Source organism: Centroberyx gerrardi, chromosome 1, assembly GCF_048128805.1.
Source record: "Centroberyx gerrardi isolate f3 chromosome 1, fCenGer3.hap1.cur.20231027, whole genome shotgun sequence".
Lineage (NCBI taxonomy): Eukaryota > Metazoa > Chordata > Actinopteri > Beryciformes > Berycidae > Centroberyx > Centroberyx gerrardi.
Genome location: NC_135997.1, coordinates 37161750 through 37186703, shown reverse-complemented (window position 1 = coordinate 37186703; position 24954 = coordinate 37161750). Strand labels below are relative to the sequence as shown.

The 24954-nt window shown below is 46.3% G+C and overlaps 2 protein-coding genes across 2 annotated transcripts in view; one reads left to right on the top strand and one right to left on the bottom strand.

Moving 5' to 3' along the window:
- The window catches only part of LOC139933085 (OTU domain-containing protein 7A-like), a 74128-nt gene extending 72135 nt beyond the window's left edge, over window positions 1-1993 (top strand). Inside the window, exons 14-15 of the mRNA XM_078285458.1 lie at window positions 245-1145; window positions 1236-1993. Coding sequence (XP_078141584.1) covers window positions 245-1145; window positions 1236-1969 — 1635 coding nt within the window. The 3' untranslated portion in view covers window positions 1970-1993. The remainder of the gene's footprint in view (window positions 1-244; window positions 1146-1235) is intronic.
- Window positions 1994-21286: 19293 nt separating this feature from the next.
- LOC139933086 (Krueppel-like factor 13) overlaps window positions 21287-24954 on the bottom strand; it is a 29776-nt gene continuing 26108 nt past the window's right edge. Inside the window, exon 2 of the mRNA XM_071927103.2 lies at window positions 21287-21678. Within this exon, the coding sequence (XP_071783204.2) occupies window positions 21287-21678 (392 nt within the window). The remainder of the gene's footprint in view (window positions 21679-24954) is intronic.

The window sequence follows — 24954 nt, the reverse complement described above, 5'->3', positions numbered from 1 at the left end:
AATAGAGCATCTTGTACTAAGTGAAGAAGAAATAAGCGTTCAGGGAGAAAGGGAGGAGGGAGGGAGAGTGAAAGAATAAAATAAAATGAACTGACATTAGCAAGACGATGCTCATCTCGTCTTAACCCTCCTTTCTTTTTTCCTCTTCTCCCTCCTCCATCTTCCTCCTTTCTTTACTCTCCTTCCTCACATTCTTCTCTTTCCTCTCCATCCCCATCCTCTCTCCTTTCCTCTCCTCCTGAAGGCTCCCCTGGCCATGCCGGAGTCTCCCACGGCCTCGGCGGGAGAGGACGTCCAGTCTCTGGCCGACTCCATGGACTCCGACCGCGAATCCGTGTGCAGCAACTCCAACGTCAACAACGGCAAAGCTGCGGCCTCCTCCTCCTCCGCCGCCTCCTCCAAGGACAAGACCCAGGAGCCCAAGGAGAAGACGGACCGGCAGCAGCAGAGGAAGGACAAGGACAAAACCAGGACGGACTCGGTGGCCAACAAACTGGGCAGCTTCAGCAAGACGCTGGGCATCAAACTGAAGAAGAACATGGGCGGTCTGGGAGGGCTGGTGCACGGCAAGATCAACCGCTCCAACTCGGGCGGGAACGGGCGGAGCATGGAAAACGGAGAGAGCAAGACGAAGACCAAGAAGGAGGGGAAGTCGAGGAAGGAAGCGGGAGCGGGAGGAGGGAAGGAGGAGTCGGGACAGTCGGCCAGCACCTCCTCCTCCTCCGAGAAAACCACCAGCCCCTCGCCGACGGAGCGGCTGCCGGGGATGCCGTCCCCCCTGCTGGAGCGGGACAGAGGCAGCCTGCTGGCCCGGCTGGTGGGGGACAAGGCCCTGACGGAGCACTGGAAGTACAGCACCGACGTCAAGCTGAGCCTCAACATCCTGCGAGCCGCCATGCAGGGGGAGCGCAAGTTCATCTTCGCCGGGCTTCTCCTGACCAGCCACCGCCACCAGTTCCACGAGGAGATGATCAGTTTCTACCTGAGCAACGCCCAGGAGCGCTTCAGCCAGGAGCAGGAGCAGAAGAGGAAGGAGGCGGAGAAGAAGCCGATACAGGCGGCGGCGGCCGTCACCGCCAACGGGCCGACGACGAACACGGCGTCCGCCAAGAAGCCCGACCAAGAGAGCGCTTCCAACAGGGAGAGAGAGCGAGACAGGGAGAGAGACAGGGAGAGGGAGAGAGAGCGTTTGATGGACAGGACCTCCACCCCCACCCCTCCGCCCGTCCCCCCTCCCCTCACCTCCCTGCCACAGGAAGTCTGTTCTCCTGCCAAGCAGCTCCACCAAAGTCAAGCGGCGCACATCCCTCCCCACCTGGCCCTGAAGATGCAGGGCCGCCACAGCCCGTCCCCCCACAGCTCGCCCTGCGGCAGGAGGCCCCTCCTCGGCTCCCAGCCCTCCGCCCCCGTGCCGGTGTCGGCCCACTACAGCCACACCCCGCCCATCCAGCGCTCCAGCGTCATCCACCTGCGGGAGGTGAACGTCGGCTCTCCCCCGGCCTCCTTCCGCGAGGAGCCGTACCGGCCGATGGTCGGCACCCTGAAGACGTGCGCCACCTACCCGCAGCAGAACCGCTCGCTGTCCTCCCAGAGTTACTCCCCGGCCCGCATGTCCGGCGTCCGCACCGCTATGAATGGCGGCGCCGCCGCCGTCGCTGAGCCGTACAGCATGCCGGGAGAACACAAGTCCCACACCTACACCAACGGCTTCAACGCCGGCGACATCCGAGACTGCCTGGAGTTCGCCGACGCCGACTCGCCTCCCGCCTGGAGCAACGGCACGAGCGGCGGCAACAACGCGGACAAAACCAAAGGGAGGGGCGGCATGTACTGCCTCCAGCAGAGGAGGTGCAGGAGGGAGAACTGCTCCTTCTACGGCCGGCCGGAGACCGAGAACTACTGCTCCTACTGCTACAAGGAGGAGCTGAAATGCAGGGAGAGGGAGGGCAAGGTGCACAGACCGGCGTAGCCCGGGTCTCCAGGTGGTCCCACCCTCCTGGACAGGAGAGAACCATGACTATGAGATAAAGAAACACTGTTGTGCACATGGGGGGGTGTGGGGGGGGCGGGGTTACAGGGCAGAATGGTTACCGGCCATAGCTGATCCTACGTCAGATTCAAGTCTCGACTCCTGTCACTCTGTCTAAGCTACTGCAAATGACACAACTATCCGATCTGAAATGTCTCTCTTTGGTTTGCTAACAACTTTGGCCAGGACTGTCCTCCTCTATTCCATCTGTGTTTACAGTCAACCAGCCACCTTTACTTGAACTAATGTTATGAATATTAATATTGATAACCTATTAGGTTAAAAAAATATCACAATGATCATAAAAGTCGCGATCAGTTAGGGACTAGAATAGTTTTCTTTGAGCAATAATTGCCCCCCAATCTGAATTAAATGCCCCCCCCCCCCCCCCCCCCCCCCTTTGGCCTGTATGCTCACACGTGCACACTAGCCAATTAGCTAGTGAAGCTGATTGGCTAGTGTGTGAGCTGTATATGCATTTTAACTCAGTCCCATTGTAAGTCCCAGCATAAAAATGCACTTTTTGATTTATTAGTAATAACAGCAAAAATGACTACAGGGTTAAATGAGACTAGTGTGGGTTTCATTTCATTTTTTTTATCATATGAATGTTTTAATCAGCAAAGTGATTGTGTACTAGTGTGGTTATATTACGGGCAAACCGGTTGACTCACTTTTGAGCGTTAAAGTCGTACGAAACAAACGCACCCCTGGCCAAGGATGTTACCTGCAAAGACAGCGACCAAACACTCAAGCGTTGCAGTCTGTGACCCTTTTATGTGACTGGCTCATAGACTCGTACATCTAAGTGTAAAATATGATTTTGTATTCATTTTAGAGTTTTACACAACTTAAATTATTGATTTGCACATTAGATACCGATGTATATAGCAGAAACTGAGGAGAAAACGGTTAGTGTGTCGTTCAAATGAAAGAGTTTGTGTGTTTTTTTGTCTATGGACTAGAGAATGTGACGTCATTGGGAATTTACAAGCCAAGGCTAAAATATACGTGTAAAATATAGAAAACAATATTTTTATATGATTTTCACAAAATGCCATGAAGCAATATTTTGCGCTTATTTCTTATGGACACCATTTTCACTTTGGTAGGTTACTTGGTAAGTTACTTTAAGTGCACGGCCATGGAGGGATGGGGGGTGGGGGGGGGGGGGTTAAATCTCTGCAAAAAAACACAACGTAAAATTATTGGTTAATTAACGGTTGACTAACTGACATGTCAGCCGTACGATCAGAGTAACTGGTATCAGTCTACAGTAAAATCATGAGGCTTGTGGGTTTCAACAGGTTTTAGAGCTGATCATGAGGAAGACTCCATGCCGCCGCTCCACCCGGCCGGCGGCGCCGCCGAGCTTCACCGTGCGTTTTGGAACCGACCGGAGATGAAATTTGCAGCCGCGTCATGCGTTAGCAGCGGTCACATCAACCGTCTCGTTATCTACAAAGCACATCGTCCCGTACACTGACGTGCTTCCGTCGGTCTGCTAATAATTTACCTTTCATGAAACGATCAGTCATGGGGAAAAACCATGTAACTGCAAAAAGCTTTTTTAGTGATGAAGAGGAGAATACTTATTTCTTCACTGACCCCCGTGTGTTTTTGAGATTATATAGATTATATACTGGGGGTTAAACGGGTCGTGAAACTCACTCAACACATCCATGGAAACGTTCAATACAAGGAAGAAAAGGGAAAACACCAAAACTGCAGCGAGGCGGCTTTTCCGCGTCGGCGGCGTTCGGTCGTTCGGCGCCTCCTGGTCCGCGGAGCGAAGGTCGAGCGTCGCTGCAGACTGTTGTGCGACAGGTAGGAAGCTCTCAGCTAACTCACCTAACTGTTAGTAATCCTCGGCTCCTTGGACTTCAAGTGAAAAATTGTAAGCATTAAACATTATGCAGTACTGGTGCTGAAACCTGTGTATCCAGACGGCAAGAGGTGTGTGTGTGTGTGTGTGTGTGTGTGTGTGTTTTAGCCTTTTCTGAACATGCATGCAACCTTCTCCTTAACACTCATACCATTACACACGTTCACATGTTCATGAGCTGCCCAGTCAAACCACAGTGCTGCTGCTGGCCGCTGAGCAGCGGCACGGCGGCGGCAGTCGGCACGTCACTTCCTCCGGACAGATGTCACCTCTCTGCTCATTAAACTGACACTGACTTTGTGGAGTTTTGTACTGCAGTGTGTTAAGTAATTGTAGGCGATTAGCATGATCCAAAGTATGAAGACAAACCTTTTAGTAATCCAAAGTTGGTGTTGAGTTTTATTCTCTGTCCTGTAGATTCATAACTTCTGAAAACAAAATGTTAGCGATGTCTTTAGCTGTCTGGCTAACTTCGCTCACTTACTGTGCAAGTCTCGCTCGAAGTCTCGCGGGAAGAGAGATCTTCAGCCACTGAAAGTATTTCCAAACAGTGTTTTCTTTTTGTCTGACAAGACAAGCCTGGCAGGTCATTAAAATGAAGTAACCATCAGCCTCAGAGCTGCTACAACTTCTCATTTTCTCACAATGCTAGTCGCTAATGATCAGGCTGCTTAACACAGTGTGTGCTAAAGTGTAGCTAAAGTGTAGCTAAAGTGTTAGCATTCACACCGGACAGAGCGATCTACCAGACAGAGATGATTTTGGTGCCAATTTTCTCATCACATATAAAGTGACTAATGGAGTTCGTCAAGAGAAGTTGTCATTTTGCGTCATTTTGTCTGCAATAGATTAGCGTCTTCACCATTTGGTGCGTAGAAGAAATATGAATGGGCTTTTTAAACAATGCCAAAAATAAAGGCTATGTTGATGTAAATATACTACGTTTTGTTCCAGGGGGTTAAAATACATCCACTAGCATCACCTATGTGAATTTCTGATCTTAGTTACTTTCAGTATCGATTTTTGTTAACGAAATGCTAATCTACAACAACACTGATGAGCGACTTCTTCTCCCTCTCGACTCGTCCCGACTGTCTCGTCTCTGACATTGAAATTAAGATTTTCATGGCGTTGCATTGATTAGTTAGTTATATTATAGTTGTTATTTTTCATAGTTATAGTTGCCTTGTTCTCGTTAGTTGTGTTTTCCAGTTGTTGCTAGCTACATGCTAACGACTGTTGTTGCTGCCCCTTGTCCAAATAATTAGCATTTTGCTAGCAACAAAAAAAGTAAACGAAGGATGTAAATTTACAAAGTTGATGTATTTTATTTCATGGAACAAAACATAGTATAGCTAGCTAAGCTAAGCCTCTGTGTAGCAGAGTTTTACATTTTTGGTGTTTCTTGCAAAGTCCATTAATATTTTCCATAGGGATTTGAACTGCGCACCAAATGGCAAAAATGCTAACTACAACATTTCATCAGTTTGCTTCTCTATTGACCAAAGTCCCAAAAAATCAGTGTAGTCCTTAAGTTACCATCACTCCCTGTGTGTGTGTGTGTGTGTGTGTGTGTGTGTGTGTGTGTGTGTGTGTTGATCTGAAATACCTCAGATAGTCCTGCAGGGTGAGGAAGGGTTTCGCCCCTCAGTCGATTTGCCCGAGGTTCGGCATCAACCTTCAGGTCTTTGATTTGCAATAAACTGTCCTGTATGACGTCGGTAGCTCAACCACGCGTTCTCTTCTAATTAGCTGTGTTTCAGTACAGTGTCTATAGGGGTTACATGTGAAAAAAAAACAAAAAAAAGCCAAATTCAACTTTAAAGTGTCCTAGTTTTTCCCTCCATTGCAATAATAAAGATAGAAACCTTTGAAAATTAGAATATCTAACCCTTTATTCAAAGAGAGCACTGTTGTGATAAATCAAAAGAACAAAGCTTTAGCGTCATATCAGTGAGCGTATGAGGTGAACCGCTGAGTTGTTTTGTTTCGGGTTTTTTTCGTCTTCTGTGGTGAGAGATAGTGTGTGGTTCATATAACCCATGAGCAGTGGGATTGTATGTGTTCATATCTGAAAATAAAAAAGTCATCATTTATACCCGTGTCACGCCTCTGTCCTTTTTATTGATACCTGACAGCATTAAACATCGTCACAAATAACAAATCAAATCAAATAACAGGCTTCAAGAGCATAGAGGAGACTATTATATTACATTATATTACAGATAAGATCAGACCAATTTATGGGGCCTATATTGTCATTTTATTAACAATGGAGTCTGGTCCAGTCTGATATGATGGATTTAATACAGTTTGATTGATTACATATTTATTGTAGAATTGATCAATACTACACTGGTTGTCTATGGGAAGACCTGAACTGATTGTAATGAGACATTTTGATTCCACACAAGTACGCATAAATATTTTTCTAGTAATAATAGTAGCAGTAGTAGTAACAGTTGTATTGCCCTCAGTTTCAGTGAGTTTTTAAGTGTCACATGATAGTTTCAGAGGCTTTTCAGATTTAGATTCTTTTCAGATTCAGGTTCTCGTTCTTCCTCATTCTGGGGGAAACGCTGAATAGTCATTTAGCATTTTTTGGCATGAAAATGATCAAATTTAAAGTAAAGAGTATCACCAAGTATTGGCTAGTGGCAGCTTCAATCCAAGTAATATCAGTATCGGCCTTGAAAACCCCAGAAATCCCTCAAACTGAGCAAAATGATGTGATCTACTAAAGCAGTGGTTCTCAACCTGGGGGTCGGGACCCCCCAGGGGATTGTAAGATCATTTTGGGGGGTTGCAAGATGATTTATGGGATAGGAAAAAAGCATATTTCTACTATACAAATGTATTATCATGACGTCTTTTTTCTGATTTTTTCTTGTGAAATACTGAATAGTTTTCAGCCTCTCTGCCTCCTCTGAATATGAATCAAATGAAACGACCAGAAAAGGGAAAATCATTGTTTAGTTGAACCCTACAGGCTTGTGACGGGGGGGGGGGGGGGGGGGGGGGATCGGACAACGCTTCGTCTTAAGGAGTCACGAGCCAAAAAGGTTGAGAGCCGCTGTACTGCAGCACCCGGTCCGTCCCACTGCAGCGGGCTGGAGGACTGGAACAGAAAGGTCTGGTTCTTGGTTTTTGGTTTTCGTGCCGCTCCCTCTCGGTGGGTTTCTTCTTCTGCGGCTGGCTGTGTGGGACCTGAACTGTGTGCCGCAGACCGCCTCTCTGCCCCCGGGGTTTGCTGACTCTAGCTCTGCTCTCCTGCAGAAAACACATCCAGTCCGGGAGTTTCTGCTTTCCTTTCAAAGCAGCGGAAGAGGGAATCTTCATCCTCGGCTCGGCCTGAGGCGGCGAAAACAAACGGCGCTAAGCCGGGATTTCATCCTTCGACCGCCGTATGGGAACCGTGTTTTGTATCTGGGTAAAAATAAGACGCTGGCCTGCCGAGCTGCAGCCGCCCACTCAATGTTCTGCTGGGAGTAAGGACATATATTCCAAAACACTAGGTAATAAAATCATTACCTGAGATTTAGCGTATTAACAATTTACGCAACATTTTTTCAAAGGTTGGAGATCTCATTTAGTCGTTTACTCTGTAGGATCAAATCTAACTTTCTTCACCAGCGAGACAGACCAGGAGAAGAATCGAATCAAATCCTTCCCTGTTAAAATAAGTAAAAAGCTTTACTTTCCGAATATTTATTAGGACCTAATGTATTATTATTAATCTTTAGCACACTTAATTTGCCACTTTCCACACTGTGGAATTAGGAATTTGGGTCTTGGTTCCATCGTCAGTGTGCATGTGAACACACTGATCCAGGCTGGGATCGAACCTGTGACCTGCTGCTTCCTCTCTGACCTCAGAGCAGCAGAATAACTTCTTCTTCACAATGAGCTTCATTCTTCATGCACAAACTACCAGCATCATCATCATCATCATCATCATCATCACCAGCAGCAGCAGCTCGCTCCCTCCTACACACTGCTCACACAGTCTGCAGACTCAATATGAGTAACTGTAAGAAACAAAAAGAAGTTTGTGTGAGTGTGTGTGGGCGTGTGAGAGTGTGTCCCTGTGTGTGTGTGTGTGTGTGTGTGTGTGTGTGTGTGTGTGTTAGTGGGTGTCTCTAACTCTACAAGAGTGTGTGTATGTGCATGTCTGTGTTTCCATGCCTGTGCATATGCAGAAAAGTGTGCATGTGTGTATGTGTGTGTGTTTAGGCACATTTGTGTGTGTGTGTGTGTGTGTGTATGTGTGAATACAGGAAGTTGAAGGGCACTGGGGGGACTGACGTGGGTGAGTGTTGAGTGTTGCGAGCTGAACTTGTTGTTTTGACTCATCTGTCTCTCGCTGGCTGCTCTGCCATTTAAACAGTCAGAGCTTCTCACCCACAGACTGCACCGACTCCCAAATGTCACAGTTCATGAAGAAGACTCTGTTACTCAGCCTGCTGCTGCCCAGACCTCCTCCATACATGTGCTGTTATCACCTTCCTCTCTGTTGAGGCTGCGTTCGACACCATCCCGTTCTGATCGGTTTCTTCTCCTCCTTCAGTTGGTCGGTTTGTCCAGGTGAACGATGACCTTTGACCTCTGGTGGCACCAAATAACGGCAGCGAGAGTCTCGGTCCTCTAACAAGAGAACTGACACTCCGACTACAGGAAACCGCCCCGAAACACAAGGGATTATGGGTAGAAGGAGACGGAAAGCCTAGCAGAACAAAATGAAGTGTGGACTGATGCTCATATTCAGCTGTTTCTTCATGTGTTCTTATTAACACCACAGAAGAAGAGACAGACAAGTCCATCATGTTAGATAAAGTGACAGGAGGTCTAGTCTGGTGACCAGAGCCACCAGGCGACCAAGACTCCTTCGTTCTTTCAGTTAGTGTGTGACTTTATGCAGATGATCACGCTCTTCTTCTGTGGAAACGCTGAACATCGGCTGTTTAATCGCAGCTTCGTGGTTCTTGATTTGCTGCACATGGAAACTTCTACAGACAAACTTCTGGCTCTGAAAAACCTCAGAACTCCAAGTGATTGAATGTTTAGATCGATAGAAGATTTTATTATCCACACGTGGAGAACTGACCTGCAGGTCTAGTTAAAAAAAATATGCATGTTGAACTCATTTTTGCACATTTTGCACATTTTCTATGATGCAGAGGTGTTTATTTATGAATTGTATGTTTTGAATTGTATGTGTTTTATGGCTGTTATTAAGTGTTTTTATATGCCAGGTTTCTGTTGTCATTATGTAGAACCTGAAGTCTCCTGAAGCCAGAGAGCATGGAGCTCTTTCAAAAACCTGGATTTTACTTCAAAAATGGATGGTGGTCAATCTGAAAATAAACCAGTGTTTCTAAATTGCTCTCTTAGTAATATATGAGCTGAATTTTCATGAAATGAGCACGAAAGGTGAGAGAATCCTGTTTCCCAGCAGAAAGGATCAGGAGGAGACAGGACAGGAACCAGGAAGTGGTTTGGCAGTGGACAGTCAGGGTGTGGAGGTCGGAGGTCGGAGGTCGGAGGTCGGGGGCGGATGGTTCAACTCCCAATAGTTTTCATTTATTGAACCGTGAGCAAAACCTGAAGCTAACCTGAAGCTAACTGTTTCAGCTGCTGAACTGAAGCGTTAGCTAACCTTTACATGACCAACAGGTGGAAATGTCCAGAACAATTCCTGCTGCTGGACCAGAATCCTTTACTGGAGGAGGAACCTGGTCTGAAGTGGATTCTGTCACAAACATGGAGGCTCAGCTTCAGTTCAGGCTCATTTCAGGAAATTTTATGAAACTGTGTTGAAAATGACTGGCTGTCAATCTGAAAATAAGGCTGTTTCTAAACTGCTTTGAAGTTCAACCTGACATTAGTGATATATTCATGTTCGCTCTGTTCATGCAGCGCTGCCAGACAGGAGGAAGATGAAGTGCAGCTGCAGGTTTTGTCTGAGAGAGAGAAGCTCCTTTCAGTCGAAGGCGACATCGTGAGCGTCGTCTGAAAGCAGCCGAGGCTCGGCGCGGGACAAAACGCTGACGAAATCCTCTCAGTCCCGCAGCCGGTTCCTACCTGAGCGGCCCGCGGTGCTTTCAGCAGAGCGCACGCTGTAAAACACGCCAATTTGCCATGACAGCAGAAAGATTTCCGCCTCCCGGCACAGAGAGTCCTTTCAGTGACATTGGCAGGTTGCCTCGCCCCGTTCCCCGTTGAGATAATATATTCCGTCTCTCTGGCGGCGGCGAGGATCTGCCAGCGGCCGGCACCGCTGCAACAGAGGAGACAGTCAGCTGTGTGGCCGTGTGGCCGTGTGGCCGGTCCAAAGGTTAAACCAAGTGTTGATGTGACAGAGCTTCACTGCAGCGGACCACACCTAAACACAGCTGAACACAGCTGAACACAGCTGAACACAGCTGAATGTGAACCGGGTTTATATTCAGGACAAAATGTTGCTTACCTGATGTTTATTGTTCAGAGTTTCAGAAATACCAGCTGGTTCTGTCTGTAATCTAAATTATTAACGTTTTGTAAGAAACAGTGCAGTGGGAGCAACAGTGTGGATGTTTCATTACCTCCAGTGAAGATGGACTGAGGTTATGTTTACAGCTGTGTGACTGCCTGTCTGCCTGCCTGCCTGCCTGCCTGTCTGCCTGCCTGCCTGCCTGCCTGCCTGTCTGCCTGCCTGTCTGTCTGCCTGCCTGCCTGCCTGCCTGTCTGCCTGCCTGTCTGTCTGTCTGCCTGCCTGTCTGTCTGTCTGTCTGCCTGTCTGTCCGTCTGCCTGTCTGTCTGTCTGCCTGTCTGTCTGTCTGTCCGTCTGCCTGTCTGTCTGTCTGTCTGTCTGTCTGTCTGTCTGTCTGCCTGCCTGCCTGTCTGCCTGTCTGCCTGCCTGTCTGTCTGTCTGTCTGCCTGTCTGCCTGCCTGTCTGCCTGCCTGCCTGCCTGCCTGCCTGTCTGCCTGCCTGTCTGTCTGTCTGCCTGCCTGTCTGTCTGTCTGTCTGCCTGTCTGTCTGCCTGTCTGTCTTTCTGCAATCTGGTGATTTCCATCATTAGACAATTATCATTTTTTTAGCCATAGCTGTTATGCTGCGTTCATGTTCTGGTGGGAAAGTCCGACATCTGGGACTCCCCGGTCAGCTGGTAAACAGCGTTGCTTTCATGTGTTATTTAGTGGGAAAATCAAACCTGGAAGGCAAACGATAAACAAACAGAAACCGGAGGCTGCAGCTTTGAAGTTGCAAGCTGAGAAATGTTCAGCGAACATTCAGAATAAAATGCTTCATACCAACTAAGGAGATTTGTTTGCTAATGAGTTGCAGAGCCTGGGATGATATTTATTGCATGCTGCACACCATGCAAATGTTGTATATCAATAACCAAGGCCTTTATCAGTCCACTGATGGAATAATCGTTTGTTCTATTAAACTAGGGAGAAGGTTTCTACGTGGAAACCTGGCTTGGACTGAATTAGACTCATGACAACTCTGCAAAGAGACAAAAACAAATAAAAAACAATTTTACTTACAAATTTATTTTCCAAATGTAAACTTCACTAATTCATGCATACAAGTTAAAACATCATTACAGTAATGTACAATCTGGTTAATTTTTGTTTTTGCATAGGACATCCTCACAAAATATTGTCTAGAGTAAAAAATAATGTAAAAAGGTACAGCAGAGCAACAAGAGACCAGCACATGAATTAATATCTTTATATTTCTGTATATATAGAATTTGTGGAACTGTACAGCTGTGACACCAAAGTAACGGAGGATCTGAAGACTTCATGGCAGCTGAGATGTGACTCATGAAAATACAACATGGCTGGATATTATTTCTGATGTTGATGCAATCTAAAGCACTGCAGGCATCTAATGGTGTTAAGGAAATAGAGACTTTTATTTTGAAGGCATGACTTCTTGAAGGGGAACCTATACCAGGAGAACCAGGAGACAGTTCAGTCTCTCTGTATAACACAATCAAATGAAGATATTATACTGACGAATACACCTAAGAATAATATGAGCACAGTGTTGCCGTCACAGAAGGCAACTTTTTAGGCAACTCTGATGGGAAACCGTGTCCAAGAAGTTGCCTCAGGATTGTTGCTTTAATCACGTTGGAAAATCATATTAAATTGATGCCTAGATCTTGAACCCTGCGTTCACAGCAGAAGTCCATCTCCTCCAGATCTGAGCGACCGGGAGACTCAGCTGACCTGCGGACGCTCAGCGGGCCCGTCGGACGAGAAAAGTCATCCATGGCTGAATTTGTTCGCAGTCATCGGCCGTCAACAGCCAATCAGATTTCTGCGCTTCCTTGTTTCCCTATTGATGTGATTTAGTTTGATGAACAGTTCAAAATGGAGAAGTCGATTCCAGCCGTTCAAAGCTTTTATTTGAAAGACGACAGGAAGAAATGTCTCAGAAACAACAGCTGATCCATCTTTTGTTTTCTGCACTGACTTTTTTCTGTTTATTTTTGAGTAAAGCGACCTAATTAGCGCTTGCTAGCTATCTGTGTTAACTCATCAAACGATTGTAACGTTATGAAAGGCAACGCCAAAGAAGCAATGAATCCATGATGTGACTGTTCTGCAGGCTGCTAGTCGACCAAGTCGCTCTCAGTGTGAACTCAGGGTGCGGCTCGCCTGTTGCCCCAAATCTCTCCTGGTGCCCCCCCCCCCCCCCCCCCCCCTCCCCCCTCCCAGCAGGCTGCGGGGCGTCGCTCTGACTGGAGGGACGGGACACGTTCCATTACTGCTGACTCCACTGAAAGCAGCACTGTATTTCTGCTGGCGCTCCTGACTGTTTGTACATCTGTGTGATCCGAAGGGCTTCAAGACAACCAAACTAACAAGGTATTAAACCACAAATTCCTCCATATTTTCCCGGCGGAGGGGCTTAAAGCGGCCCGTGACCTCACAGACTGTGGCGTCTTTATTAGAGACGATGAACCGAGTCCAGTGTGCGGCGGCCGGAGCGCCGGCTTCACCTTTATCACTCTCATGGAGGCAGAGGGACATTTTGATTTCACTGCACAGCGGCTGAGCTTTGTGCTCAGCTGTGTCGAGGGTTCGGCGTTCAGCAGGAACCTCTTCACCGGTGTTGAGGGTTCGGCGTTCAGCGGGAAGCTCTTCACCGGTGTTGAGGGTTCGGCGTTCGGCAGGAACCTCTTCACTGGTGTTGAGGGTTCGGCGTTCGGCAGGAACCTCTTCACCGGTGTTGAGGGTTCGGCGTTCGGCAGGAAGCTCTTCACCGGTGTTGAGGGTTCGGTGTTCAGCAGGAACCTCGTCACCACGCTGGCTTCTGTTTCCTTTACTTTCAGAGGAAAGGAGATCTGCTGCAGGTTCCCAACAGCGCTGAGATGTTAACGTGCTTTCAGAGCTGAACACTGCAATCTAAAACATTTTAGCTTTTAGCGGAAAAGTGCTGCACTGTCAACAGGAGCTCAGCAGCAGGTGACCAGCACACAAAGTGCCTCTTAAACACAGCATGTGTATATTTGAAATCATTCTGTCCACTCTCATCAGTTCCTCCTGAGAAAAAGTTTTCTCCATCTCAGCCGAGCTTTCCAGCCGCTCTTCAGTCACAAACACTGAACATTTTAGCTGAACATCCACCTGGTTCAGCTGCTGAACACCTGAACCTCGTCACACTGGGATCAGATCAGACAGCTCTATTAGAGACGACCTGTGTTCAGATGTCATGAGGCTTTGGATGGATCCTGCATTGTCCGCACACTGCAAAAAATGACAATCTGTCCAGTGATTTTATCTTGTTTCCAGACCTATCATCTTATCTCATGATATTTTCGGTCAAATTCTCTCTCTGCACTGGCAGATAATCTGCTGGCTTCAATAAATTTCACTTGATTCATGCCAATATGACTTCTGTCAAGAAATCATCATAAAACAATGAAGAAAATCTGGAAACTTTCTCCAAGACAATTTCACTTTTACCAAGAAAATGTCCTGAAACAAGTTACATTCTCCTGGAAAAAAAGTCTAATTTGTTGAAACCGGTAAAATTATAAGATTATAAGATTATAAAATGACTTCATTTGATAAGTCTGGAGACAAGGTAAAATAATTAAACAAGTCTGTCAATTTTTGCAGTGAACTAATCTAGTATAATCTAACAGAGCGATTAAAGGAGGAGTTTGTATGGACGATCTAGACTTTGGTAATGATGACATCACGAAGGACGCTTCCTCACATCCATGAGGACGAGGAGAGTGAAAACCTGTCAGCTGTGGTTCTGACTCTTCTCTTAGACGTGAAAACAAGACGATGTTTTCTCTGCTACTTTTTGTCGAAACAACATTTTGGCGGAGCGACTCAGAGAGCGAGCAGGAAACTCAGAGTCTGCCGCAGGGGATCTGACCTCTGACCTCTGACCTCTGGGTTACAGGACGGCCTGTAACAGCCTTGTGTTTCTGACAGTGAGATCCATGTATGTGCAGCTCAGTGGAGGAAAGAGTAAAAAAATCAAGAAATCAGAACAGAATGAGCTCATAAATCATTTTCACGTTAATTCTGGTAAAAATGAATACAGAAAATGTGAAGAAGTCCTGCTTTCGCTGATTTTTTAATGGGCAAAATAACATGAAATGTATGTTTGAGAGATGTACACACCGCCTGGCCCCGCCTACATGCAGGGGGTTGTGGGTAATACCAGGGGGGAGTTTGGTCGGTTCGGTCACGGCAGGAGATTAAGCATTAAATATGACATGAGTGTTTTTACATGCACAAGGTGGAAAACACTGGCTCCTATCCCTGGTGAGCTCATATTTGGGAAAAGATGTTTATAAAATGAAATCCCAGTATAGATAAATTAACAGAATATTCTGAATATTACCTTGGAGATTTAAGAACTTACACACACCCAGCAGTGAGAGGAGGAGGTGTGTACATGCCTCCGTGTCATGGCTAATATCATATTTCTCATTTCTCATAAGTGGGATATGAACTTATCCCAGCAAACGGGATGTGAACTGTAAATGTTATGTGATGTTTACATGGACCTGACAAATATCAGAATGAATGAATGAATGAAAACACACTGATTTCTGTTGTTTTCATACGAGGATCGGGTCTTTTTAGGATGATAAATCTTAATGACAGAAGTAGTAAAAAGTATACATGAATAAAACAAAGCAAACTAAGGGCAGTTGATACATCTATTACTCAAGAAATCAAATAAATCACAGTGAAAAATATAACACGACGTTCCAAAAAATAAATATATTACATAATGAACGAAGGTCAGGTACATTGGTTTGATGCTGAGCAGTGAACACGCATCAGTGAAGTACAAAGCAAAAAAACCTCCATCTTAACGAGTCATCTAGTCTCATATTCAGCCTTCAGATCTTCTTGTTCTTAAACCAAGAGAAACATTCTGCAGCGAGGAGAGATAACTCCACTGGTCTCCCCTGCAGCTTCACTTGTTTCTTCTACAACAGAGTGTCAGTCTGTTGAAAGCAGTCAGAATAAGGAAGATCACTGCACTGCTGTCAAGAAAATGACTCTTGATTTTACAAAATTCATTAAACAAGTTGATTTGCATTGGAAACAAGTGAAAGTATCAAACACCACTGGCAGATTTCTTCACTTGTTTCAAGAAAATTCTGATTTTAGGACTCAATCGACTAAATGACTTGATAAGATGGAGGTTTCTTGCAGTGTGTGTATGAAACCTTTGGGAGAGGCGTTCACTGTCACATCATGTTCTGCTACAAATGACGCTCTTCAGCTGCTACACAACACAGACAAGTCAAATGTCAAAATGGAGACAAACTTGCGAAATAACAGGAGACACTGAACTGGAAATGTCCCTTTTCATTCATGTAAGAAAAATCAAAGTGAAATCAATTTAAACACAAGATGCTCCGCCTGTTTGTTTCAGCTGGACTGAGTAAAATACATTTACCAAGAAGAATAAGAAACACTTGATGTTCATGCTTTACCGTACAATTACTGCAGAATGCTGATAGTTTCTTTAAGGAATGATTTCTTTTTTTTTTTTGCCTTTGGCACACATTACTCCATATGACATCATATCTATAACCTGATAATCGTAATCCAGTCTTGCATAATGACACTTCCTGCAAAAAAGCACTCAGTTTCCATAAAGGGGGAAGAGAGGAAAAAAACCCTGTTTCTGTTTCTGTTGGTTTCCTCTCATTCATAACTTCCTGATTATAAATTCCCTGCTGTGTTACCTGTTTATCTTTGTGCAGACAATTAGACATTAATCTGACAAATAACAAAGTTATGATGCTCATAATGTTACATGAGAATCATTAAATAATATCACCAATTTAAAACATGATATGGACACACAGGTGATGACAAAATGTACAAAACATCATACATCAGTTACAAGAAGGAGAACAGAAACACAAACAAGAGAGAAAATCTTTCAAACAAAATCTGTCTAGTTATCAATCTATATTAAAACAAAAAAACAAATCAAATCTGGCTTCTCGTTTTCAAATTGTATGCAACCTGCAGTTTCTGAGGTTGAGTTTAAATACAGAAATTTAAAAAAGTTATTTTGCATTCAGCTTCATTCACTCAAAGGGGAAACCGACTCAAAAATAATCTGTACAACGTCACGACTTTCTCATGACTCAGACGCTCTAACAGCAGTCCTGAATATACACCGGCTGCATTTCATCTCTACAAAAGACTTCAAGAATAGAATAATATTACAAATTGTAAAATCTGTTTATCCGACCCTTTATAACAACAGTTTGAACATCTGAACACAACCTAGATCTACATACCGGACCACATGGAACTGCAGTGTGGTTAGATGATGAGTTCGGAGCAGCAGCTTGACAAGTTGCTCATATTGCAAGAGACAAACAATAAAAGTGACTTTTCTCTGAGGAAAAAACAATCTGCAGACATTTACTTTGTAGACTCACAGGCACGTGACTGGTGCAGGTTTCCTTATTATGACCAGTGGAGGCCTAAAGTCGGCCTGTATTCATCACTAATGAGGATGATCATGAATCAATGATCTGTTATTTAGGCCTGTTATCAAACTAAAAGATTGATTTTGGTGTGGGAGTAACTTTTGTCTTCGTATCTTGGTGGAAAACTGATTTTAAACTGAACATTTCAAATAGCAGAATGCAAATATTCTGTGCTTTCTGAGGAAAGTACCAAGTCCATCATGAAATGCCTCAGAAACTTCTACGTATTGTATTTCTGTATCCTGTGGTTGTATATGTGCAGCGGGACCGGCAGACCGACCCCACCAAGCGACCGAAAAAAACCTAAAAAACCTGTTTCTATTTTATCAAAACGGTGACAGAGCTCTCTTGACGCAGAGAAAAGAAACTCACCACAGAATTCAGATTTTCTGCCAATTTGCAACAAAAACTGAAAGAAATGTCTGCAGATTTGTTTCGGCCCGATCGTCACTGTATGTGAAAGTGTTGAACAGAAACAGAGGTATATGGAATGTTCCGGCTGAACGGACGAGCAGATGAACAGATGAACACCTGTCTCGACACACTGAGGTAAAAAGGAAACGGTCGGTTTCTGGCTTTGTAAAGTGAAATGACATAAAAATATGTGAAATATATGAAATAATGTCCCTCACTCTGAAATCCACCCTGGACATTTCTGTCAAGAAGACCGTGTCCTGTAAGAGGAGACGCTACACACACACACAAACACACACATTTTCAGAAAATATGCGTCTGTTCCGAGTGTGTTGTGTGTGTTTTGCTAAAAGGGAACACGGCAGGGTCGCCCCGCCCCCCCTCTCTGATTCACAGCTCCGCTAGTCCTCCGGCTCACAGCAGCCTGAGGTTATCGAGGACAGAGTCTGCGGCTGGTGATGCAGTGTGTTTTTCTAAAGGGTGTTTTCTTCATGGGAGGCTGGGAGGCGTGTATGTGTGTGTGTGTGTGTGTGTGTGTAGGGGGGGTGGAGGTTTGGGTCTGATTATGGCTCTTTCTGGATGGAGGCTGGTGAAGCGGGCCGGGGGAGCGGAGCGCGGGACAAGGCCGGCCATTCAGCGCCTGACACCTGCTTCCTTCCCCCTGCAGGAACATTCCTAACCTCTCCAGCTGGACAGTTCCTCTGCTCTTCCTGTGTGTGTGTGTGTGTGTGTGTGTGTGTGTGTGTGTGTGTGTGGATAGCATGCGTCAGTGCGTGCATGCCAGCCTTGCCAGAGTGTCTTATTTTCTACTGAAAGCCAACGCTGCAGCGCAAAAAAAACAGAAAGAGTGGAGAAAGCGAACCCTCCAGCCTGCAGAGGGAGAGGAGAAGTCCTGCAGGAACTATTTTTGGCCGCGGGGCGGAGACCCGGCTGTCATCTACACCGTGTCTGTGTTTAATACGCTGTGCTGAAAGACGTGAGCGCCGCTGCGATGAAAGCCGACTTATAATTCCTAGATGGCTTTTCCTGAAAGTTTCGCTCAGTGGAGCCGGAGGGGAAACTGAGCCGACAGATCCACCGGACAACTGCGGGGCTTTCCCTCTTTAAAGATAACTTTAAGAAGAAACCGGTAATGTATTCAAGAGGTTTCTCAGCCGGTTAGCTTACAGAGAGCCTCGAGTCAAAAAGATAAAACGCTGAGATGATACAGTGAAGGGAAATCAGTCAGAATAGCAGGCAGCGTCTGGAGGAACGTGGCGTCGGAAAAGTCTGGCCGGTCGGTTTTCAGACTAACGACCGAAGCCGTGTGGAGACGCAGCGAACCGTCCGGATAACCGCAGAGGAAAGAATTCACACGCAACAGGAGAGGAACCTGCACCACCTCACAGCCCTGTGAACCCGTCATTATCTTTAATTAGAGTTCTGCTCATCTCGTTTTCTCTCAGCTGCGGCGGCCGTGGCGTGCGGCGGCGGCGTGAGGCGCGACGCCGCAGAGCGTCAGCGGTGAGGTGAGGCCGGTGACACGCCTGTCTGTCTGTCTGTCTGCCTGTCTGTCTGTCTGTCTGTCTGTCTGCCTGTCTGTCTGCCTGTCTGCCTGTCTGTCTGCAGTACAACTGGTTCCAAGTCAGTCACAACAGGTTTTAAAGCAGACCCGCCACCCGACCCGCCGCCGTCCAACCCGCCGCCCAACTCCCAGAGACGCACGCTTCACTTCAGATTTACCAACTACAGTGATACACCCTAGATAGCATTTGTTTTCTGTGCCAAAGTGCTCCATAATAAAAAAACAAAGGTTGGTGATTGGCTGTTCACATCGAGGACTGCGTATTAAAATATATTCTACTGGTATTTCACTTTCATGTTTAATCTTCCTCCCGGCGTGGCTGAGCAGCGAGTGAAGTCGTCAAAGTAGAACAACAATAGAAACCGTAGCGCTCTCTAACCCGAATGTCTCCACAGCTCCGCTTCCCAGCATGCACTGCTGCTACCGGCTCAGCTCCCTTCAAGTCTCCACCTGTTTTACGGTCTGACAGCCTGTAATTTGGCTCTTCCTCTGCTTCAGCACTGCAGACAGACACTGTCATAATAATAATGATAATAATAATAATAATCTTTCTCTCTCACACTCACAGATGTAGCCGTCGCAGGAGTCCCACTGATCTCTGTCTGCCACGTGCAGAAGTGCAGCAGGAGACACACTTCTTTGGAAAAATCAAGTGTTGCTCTGTAAGTTACGGCAGCGGGCTAATGACAGTTTGACAGACTGAGTTTTGTTTTTGTAATTTACTCATTTGGCTCAACTGTGTAACGTTCAGGAAAGAATTGCCTGCAGCACCAACGCAGGATAGATGCAGCAAAAATACATGAAGGGAGACTTCTGCTGTGGCTGCACACACACACATGCATCTGTGTGTGTGTGTGTGCGTGAGAGAGAGAATGTGTGTGTGTGTGTAGTCATACTACACTGTGTGGGAGGGAGAAGGTGAGAAGGGCCTATCTGATTCGAGCACATGCGTTTTTCAGAATGTCTCATCTCCATCTATTCCCATTCATAACAGATCGGTTTATTTGAGCTACATGAGCGGAGTCGGGGTTTACCTTTAGAAAAAAACAAATGCGTTCCTCTCCCAGATGCCACGCCCCTTTTGAACTAAACCAAGCCTTCATACAGTTGAAACCTCTTTTGCATAATCCATGTGTCAGTTTCCTGAAGCCTCCTCCTCCAGGCCGTCTCCTCCCTTCATCTATTTAGATCTAATGGATGAAACTGAGTTTTCAGAGAAGTCAGAGCCAAAGACGTGCTGATCTGTTCTGGCAGCAGAAACAGATGAAACCAGTACATCTGTTTGAAGGAGGCAGACATCCCAGTTAGGCTGATATCCCAAAATTTAGAAAATGATCCTGAAATGGATTCTGGTTTGTTCTTCACACTGAGCGATCAGCTGTTTGTAGAAGAGTAGTAGAGTTACTCCAACCAACCAACATTCAAACTCAACTGGACCAATTTTCCAAAATCGTTCGCTCACTTATCTGACGACCTGTGAGAATGAATCATCACTGACTGTTTTAAAGGAGTGCAATTTGTGTGTGTGTGTGTGTGTGTGTGTGTGTGTGTGTGTGTGTGTGTGTGTGACGATGTGACATCATTTTGTTCCATTCTTTCAAGCTGCTGCAGCTTCCCTGAGCCGGACAGGAACTCCAGCCTGGCTGAAGTTCTTGGTAAAGTGAAGTGAAGTGAAGGTTTTGTGCGGTGAAGTGAAGTGTGAAGGTTTTCGTCCTGAGGCGTCATGTGACCTCCGCCCAGCCCAGCTCACTAGCATTAACTTCCTTTTTGTTTTTTCATCTTTTTCATCCTTGTCACACGTTTCCTATTCTGAATTCAGGAAAAGAAATGTAACAACAGCAATAGCAGGATTACAAAAGGAAAAAAAAAAAAAATACATATAGTTTTGTATTCTACGGAAATATTCTCACTGATAAAAGGCAATGTTTCTGTCTCTGAAGAGCTGAGATTGCACGACGAGAAGCGAGAAAGTACAACACAGTACGGCAAGCGGAGAATTGGCGAAGCTTCATAAGTAACTGTGCAATACGGGGGGGGGGGGGGGGGGGGGGGAGAGGAGGAGGAGGAGGAGGAGGAGGAGGAGGAGGAGGGGGAGGGGGGGAGGAGGAGGGGGAGGAGGAGCGCTTCAGTCCCACAGGATCCAGGAGGTTGAAGGTCTTCTCTGCACAAGAGGAGAGTCCAGCTGTCTGTCTGTCTGAGCCTCAGTGAGACAGACAGCTTCATGCTGTGTTGGTGTGTGTTGGGTGGCGGACGGTGCCGAGCGCTCCGCCTCCAGGTGATGTCATCGTCCTGCCGGTGTTTCCTACCTGAAGCATCAGAGCGGCGGAGTCCAAACTGTGACCCAGCAGAGACCCGGTCGCCCCGCGCTGAAGTGCTGCTGCGGGGTCGCTTTGTTTTCTGCTTTAAGGCGAGTCGGCGGGGCTGAGCGTGGGGCTGGAGGCGTCCGAGCGGCTGGAGGCGTCCGAGCGGCTGGAGGCGTCCGAGCGGCTGGAGGCGTCCGAGCGGCTGGAGGCGTCCGAGCGGCTGTAGTCACTGAGCGAGCCGGAGCGGCCGCCGCCCGCCGCGCCGCCCGCCGCGCCGCCGCCGCCGTACGGCCGCTTCAGCATGGCGGGCTGGAAGTCGGAGTGGCGGCGCGCGTGCTTCATCAGGTGGTCGCTGCGCATGAAGCGCTTGTCGCACAGCGGGCAGCCGAACTTCTTCTCCCCGGTGTGCGTCCGGTAGTGACGCGCCAGCTCGTCCGACCGGGCGAACTTCTTGTTGCAGTCGGGCCACGTGCACGGGAACGGGCGCTCTCCTGCAACACACACACACACACACACACACACACACACACACACACAGGTTAGAATACTGGAGAACAGGCGTAGACACTTCTTCTGCAGAACTGCTCATGTGAATACACACACTTTACAACATTCTGTAAATTTAAATCTATATTCTCTGAGGCAGCAGTAGCCTGTACTCATATTTTATTTATTTTTAATTTTATTTATTCGCACACTGAAACAGAAAAGAAGAACATTACAGCAAATGAAATGTTGTGCAGGTAAGAAAAACAAACAAACAAGGAGCTCATGGTGTTTCCCACCTAAATAAAGAATATATACAACATTAGTAACAAAACAAAGAAATTACTTAGTTGTTAATGTTGAAAATTGAATATTATATGTCTTGATATTTTTAGACTTTTCATTTTTCTCTTACCCCATATCTTTTCATATTTTTCTTGAGACGGTACGAACTGTATATTTCATTTATTTTCTTCTTTCTTTCTCCTGCTCTCATTCTGCTGTGATTCAGATAGTTTCATAGTTTTCATTCACATATATCTTCATAATATATTGTGGTGTTGTAACTGTCAGTTTAATTATGTTTTACAGCACTCTGTTTTCTCTGTTCTTATTTCCATCCTACAGTATGTTGTCTTTATTATTTACCCAGTTTCCCGGGGATCTTTAAACTTTCATCTAATGTCATCAAATCAAACGCACATGAGAAGCTAGTGAGGGGATTTTTTTATGTTGCCATGTTTATTATAAATAACAAATAAATAATGTGGTAAAAAGATTTCTGTAGCTCGCGTCTCGTAAAATTGTTTATTGTTCATGTGGTTTCAGGAAAGGAGAATTTAATTTTCTCTCAACCGGCCGGAGTTTCTTTCCCTCGACTGTCGGAGGAACGGACGGACACACACACACTTGGGTAACATATGTAACATACACACACACACACACACACACACTTGTGACATATGTAACAATTTGCACATACACTGTCCAACATGCGTCTTCGCACACGTAGGCTACATTTGCACATATGTGTTGTACATACAGTTTATTCTTGCATTGGTATTTATTCTTTTTTATTCTACTAATTATGCACCTGATTGGTGTTTTGTTCTGTCTGTGTGGCGTCTGAAGTGTCTGGGATTAACTCTCTGGGATTAATAAAGTTCTTATCTATCCATCTATCTATCTATCTATCTATCTATCCATCTATCCATCTATCCATCTATCTATCCATCCATCCATCAGACTAGAAGCCCAATCACAATAAAATGCCTCATGTAAACACCTCAGAATAAACCGGCCCGTTCCTTTCATAATCTGTTTGATGGATGAAACGTCAAACATCATGTCGTGTAAACGCTCATTCTGATCACTTTCTTTGGTTGGAGTATCTCGACTCTCTCTGCACACGCTCGCCTGTTTGAGGCGAGTGACGTCAACGCTGAATTTAAATCACTGCGGCTGCAGAACAAAACGTCTGTTTCTGACAGCAGAAGAGTCACAGACGCAGGTCCATCTTAGAAAAACGTCAGCTCATGTTAGAGAGCTGGATTCAGTATTTTACTCTGATTCCATACTGTGGAGCATGTAAACACACATCTTATGGCATCATTTTATTTAGCGCTCATGTAAACACTTGCGAGGGAATCTTCCTGAGTGATTTATTTTTTTCCATCTTCCCATGACCCCCCACCTGCTGCCGCGGCCCGTCAGAGGGCCGAGAGCCGCCGTTTGAAAAGCTCCCGGCAGCTCGGCGGCAGCAGACCGAACACTAACGGTTTGTGAAAGTTAAGAGTTCCTCATTGTCAGTCGTGTCCTCTGAGGCCCTTTGAGGAGCACTGACCCCCGCCTGACCTCTGACCCCCGCCTGACCCCTGACCCCCACCTGACCCCTGACCCCCGCCTGACCCCCGCACAGCGTCGGCGGGTGTAAATCTCTCGGCCGGCCCGGGGTGAGAACCGGCCTGGGAACACAGAGAGGAAGAACAACTGAACTGAAATACGATCCGCTTGTTTTCACATTTTTCCAGAAGTGGTAGAAGAACACAGAGTCCTGACTCTAGCAGAAGTACAACTACTCATCTAAAAATACACTGCGGGGAAAGTTGAAGTAACATTTCAAATCCTTTACTCAAGTCAAAGTATAAAAGTACATGGTCTTACATTGACTTAAAGTATAAAAGTATTTGTCTAAAAAAGTCATTTCCTCTCTCTCTCTCTCTCTCTCTCTCTCTCTCTCTCTCTCTCTCTCTCTCTCTCTCTCAACATAGAGAGTAAAAGGAAAAAGTCTTCAGTGAAAGGAAAAATTCGAGGAAAGCACAGATACTTAAAATCTTACTGAAATACAGTAACTAAGTATTTTTATTTTCTTACTTCCCTCTGAGTATTAGCCGTTCAGCTGACTGACTGCTGCAGGAATCGAACCTGTGACCTCCTGGTTGCGGGACAGTCTCTCCACCCTGACACCACACTACAGTCTTTTAGCTGCTGGCACTTCCATCTGTCCCAGGAGAGACAAAAACAACCACAGTAACGTCTATCTAGGCAGCCATCTTGGGAGGAAATGACATTTTGTTTAAGTGTTGCAGAACAGAGTCGAAGAGAACGGGTTTCCTCAAGCTGCGGCCCTGAACATGTATAGTCCTGTATATGTGATATTTACATAGTGTAAACAGAACGGAAAGTGGGTAGGGAAGGAGGGAGGAGGGAAGGGAAGGAGGGAGGAGGGAAGGGAAGGAGGGAGGAGGGAAGGAAGGACAAATATTACAAAACTGAAGTAGGGCTGGGAGTCGATTCCAAAAAGAATCGATTCTTCTATTCCAGGCATTTGGGAATCGAGAAGCGACTCCAAAGCTGTGGAGTCCAGAGCCGGACTCTCGTCTCGCTCCCCTAATTCCACGTATTTCTGGTTGAAACAGGAAGTTGGCGCAGGACATAACGTGCTGACTTGAAAGCGGCTCCGAGCAAAACGACTACAACAATGTGTTGGGGGTGAGAACAGAGGTTATCGAGGGGGAAACGGATCGGTATTCTCTCAGGAAAGTCAGAACAGGCAAAAATAACCCCACAAAATGACTGGGTGAAAAAATTTAGAAGAAGCGTAGATTGTTGCAGATTGTGGCGGGCGAGGCAGGGCGAGGCGAGGTGGGTCAAGGTGAGGGGAGGCGGGGCGAGGGGGGTCCAGGCGAGGCGGGGCGAGGCGAGGCGGGGCGGGGCGAGGCGGGACGAGGCGTTGGGACCCGGCCCGCCGTCTGCAGCGCTCCACACATTAAGGAGAAAGG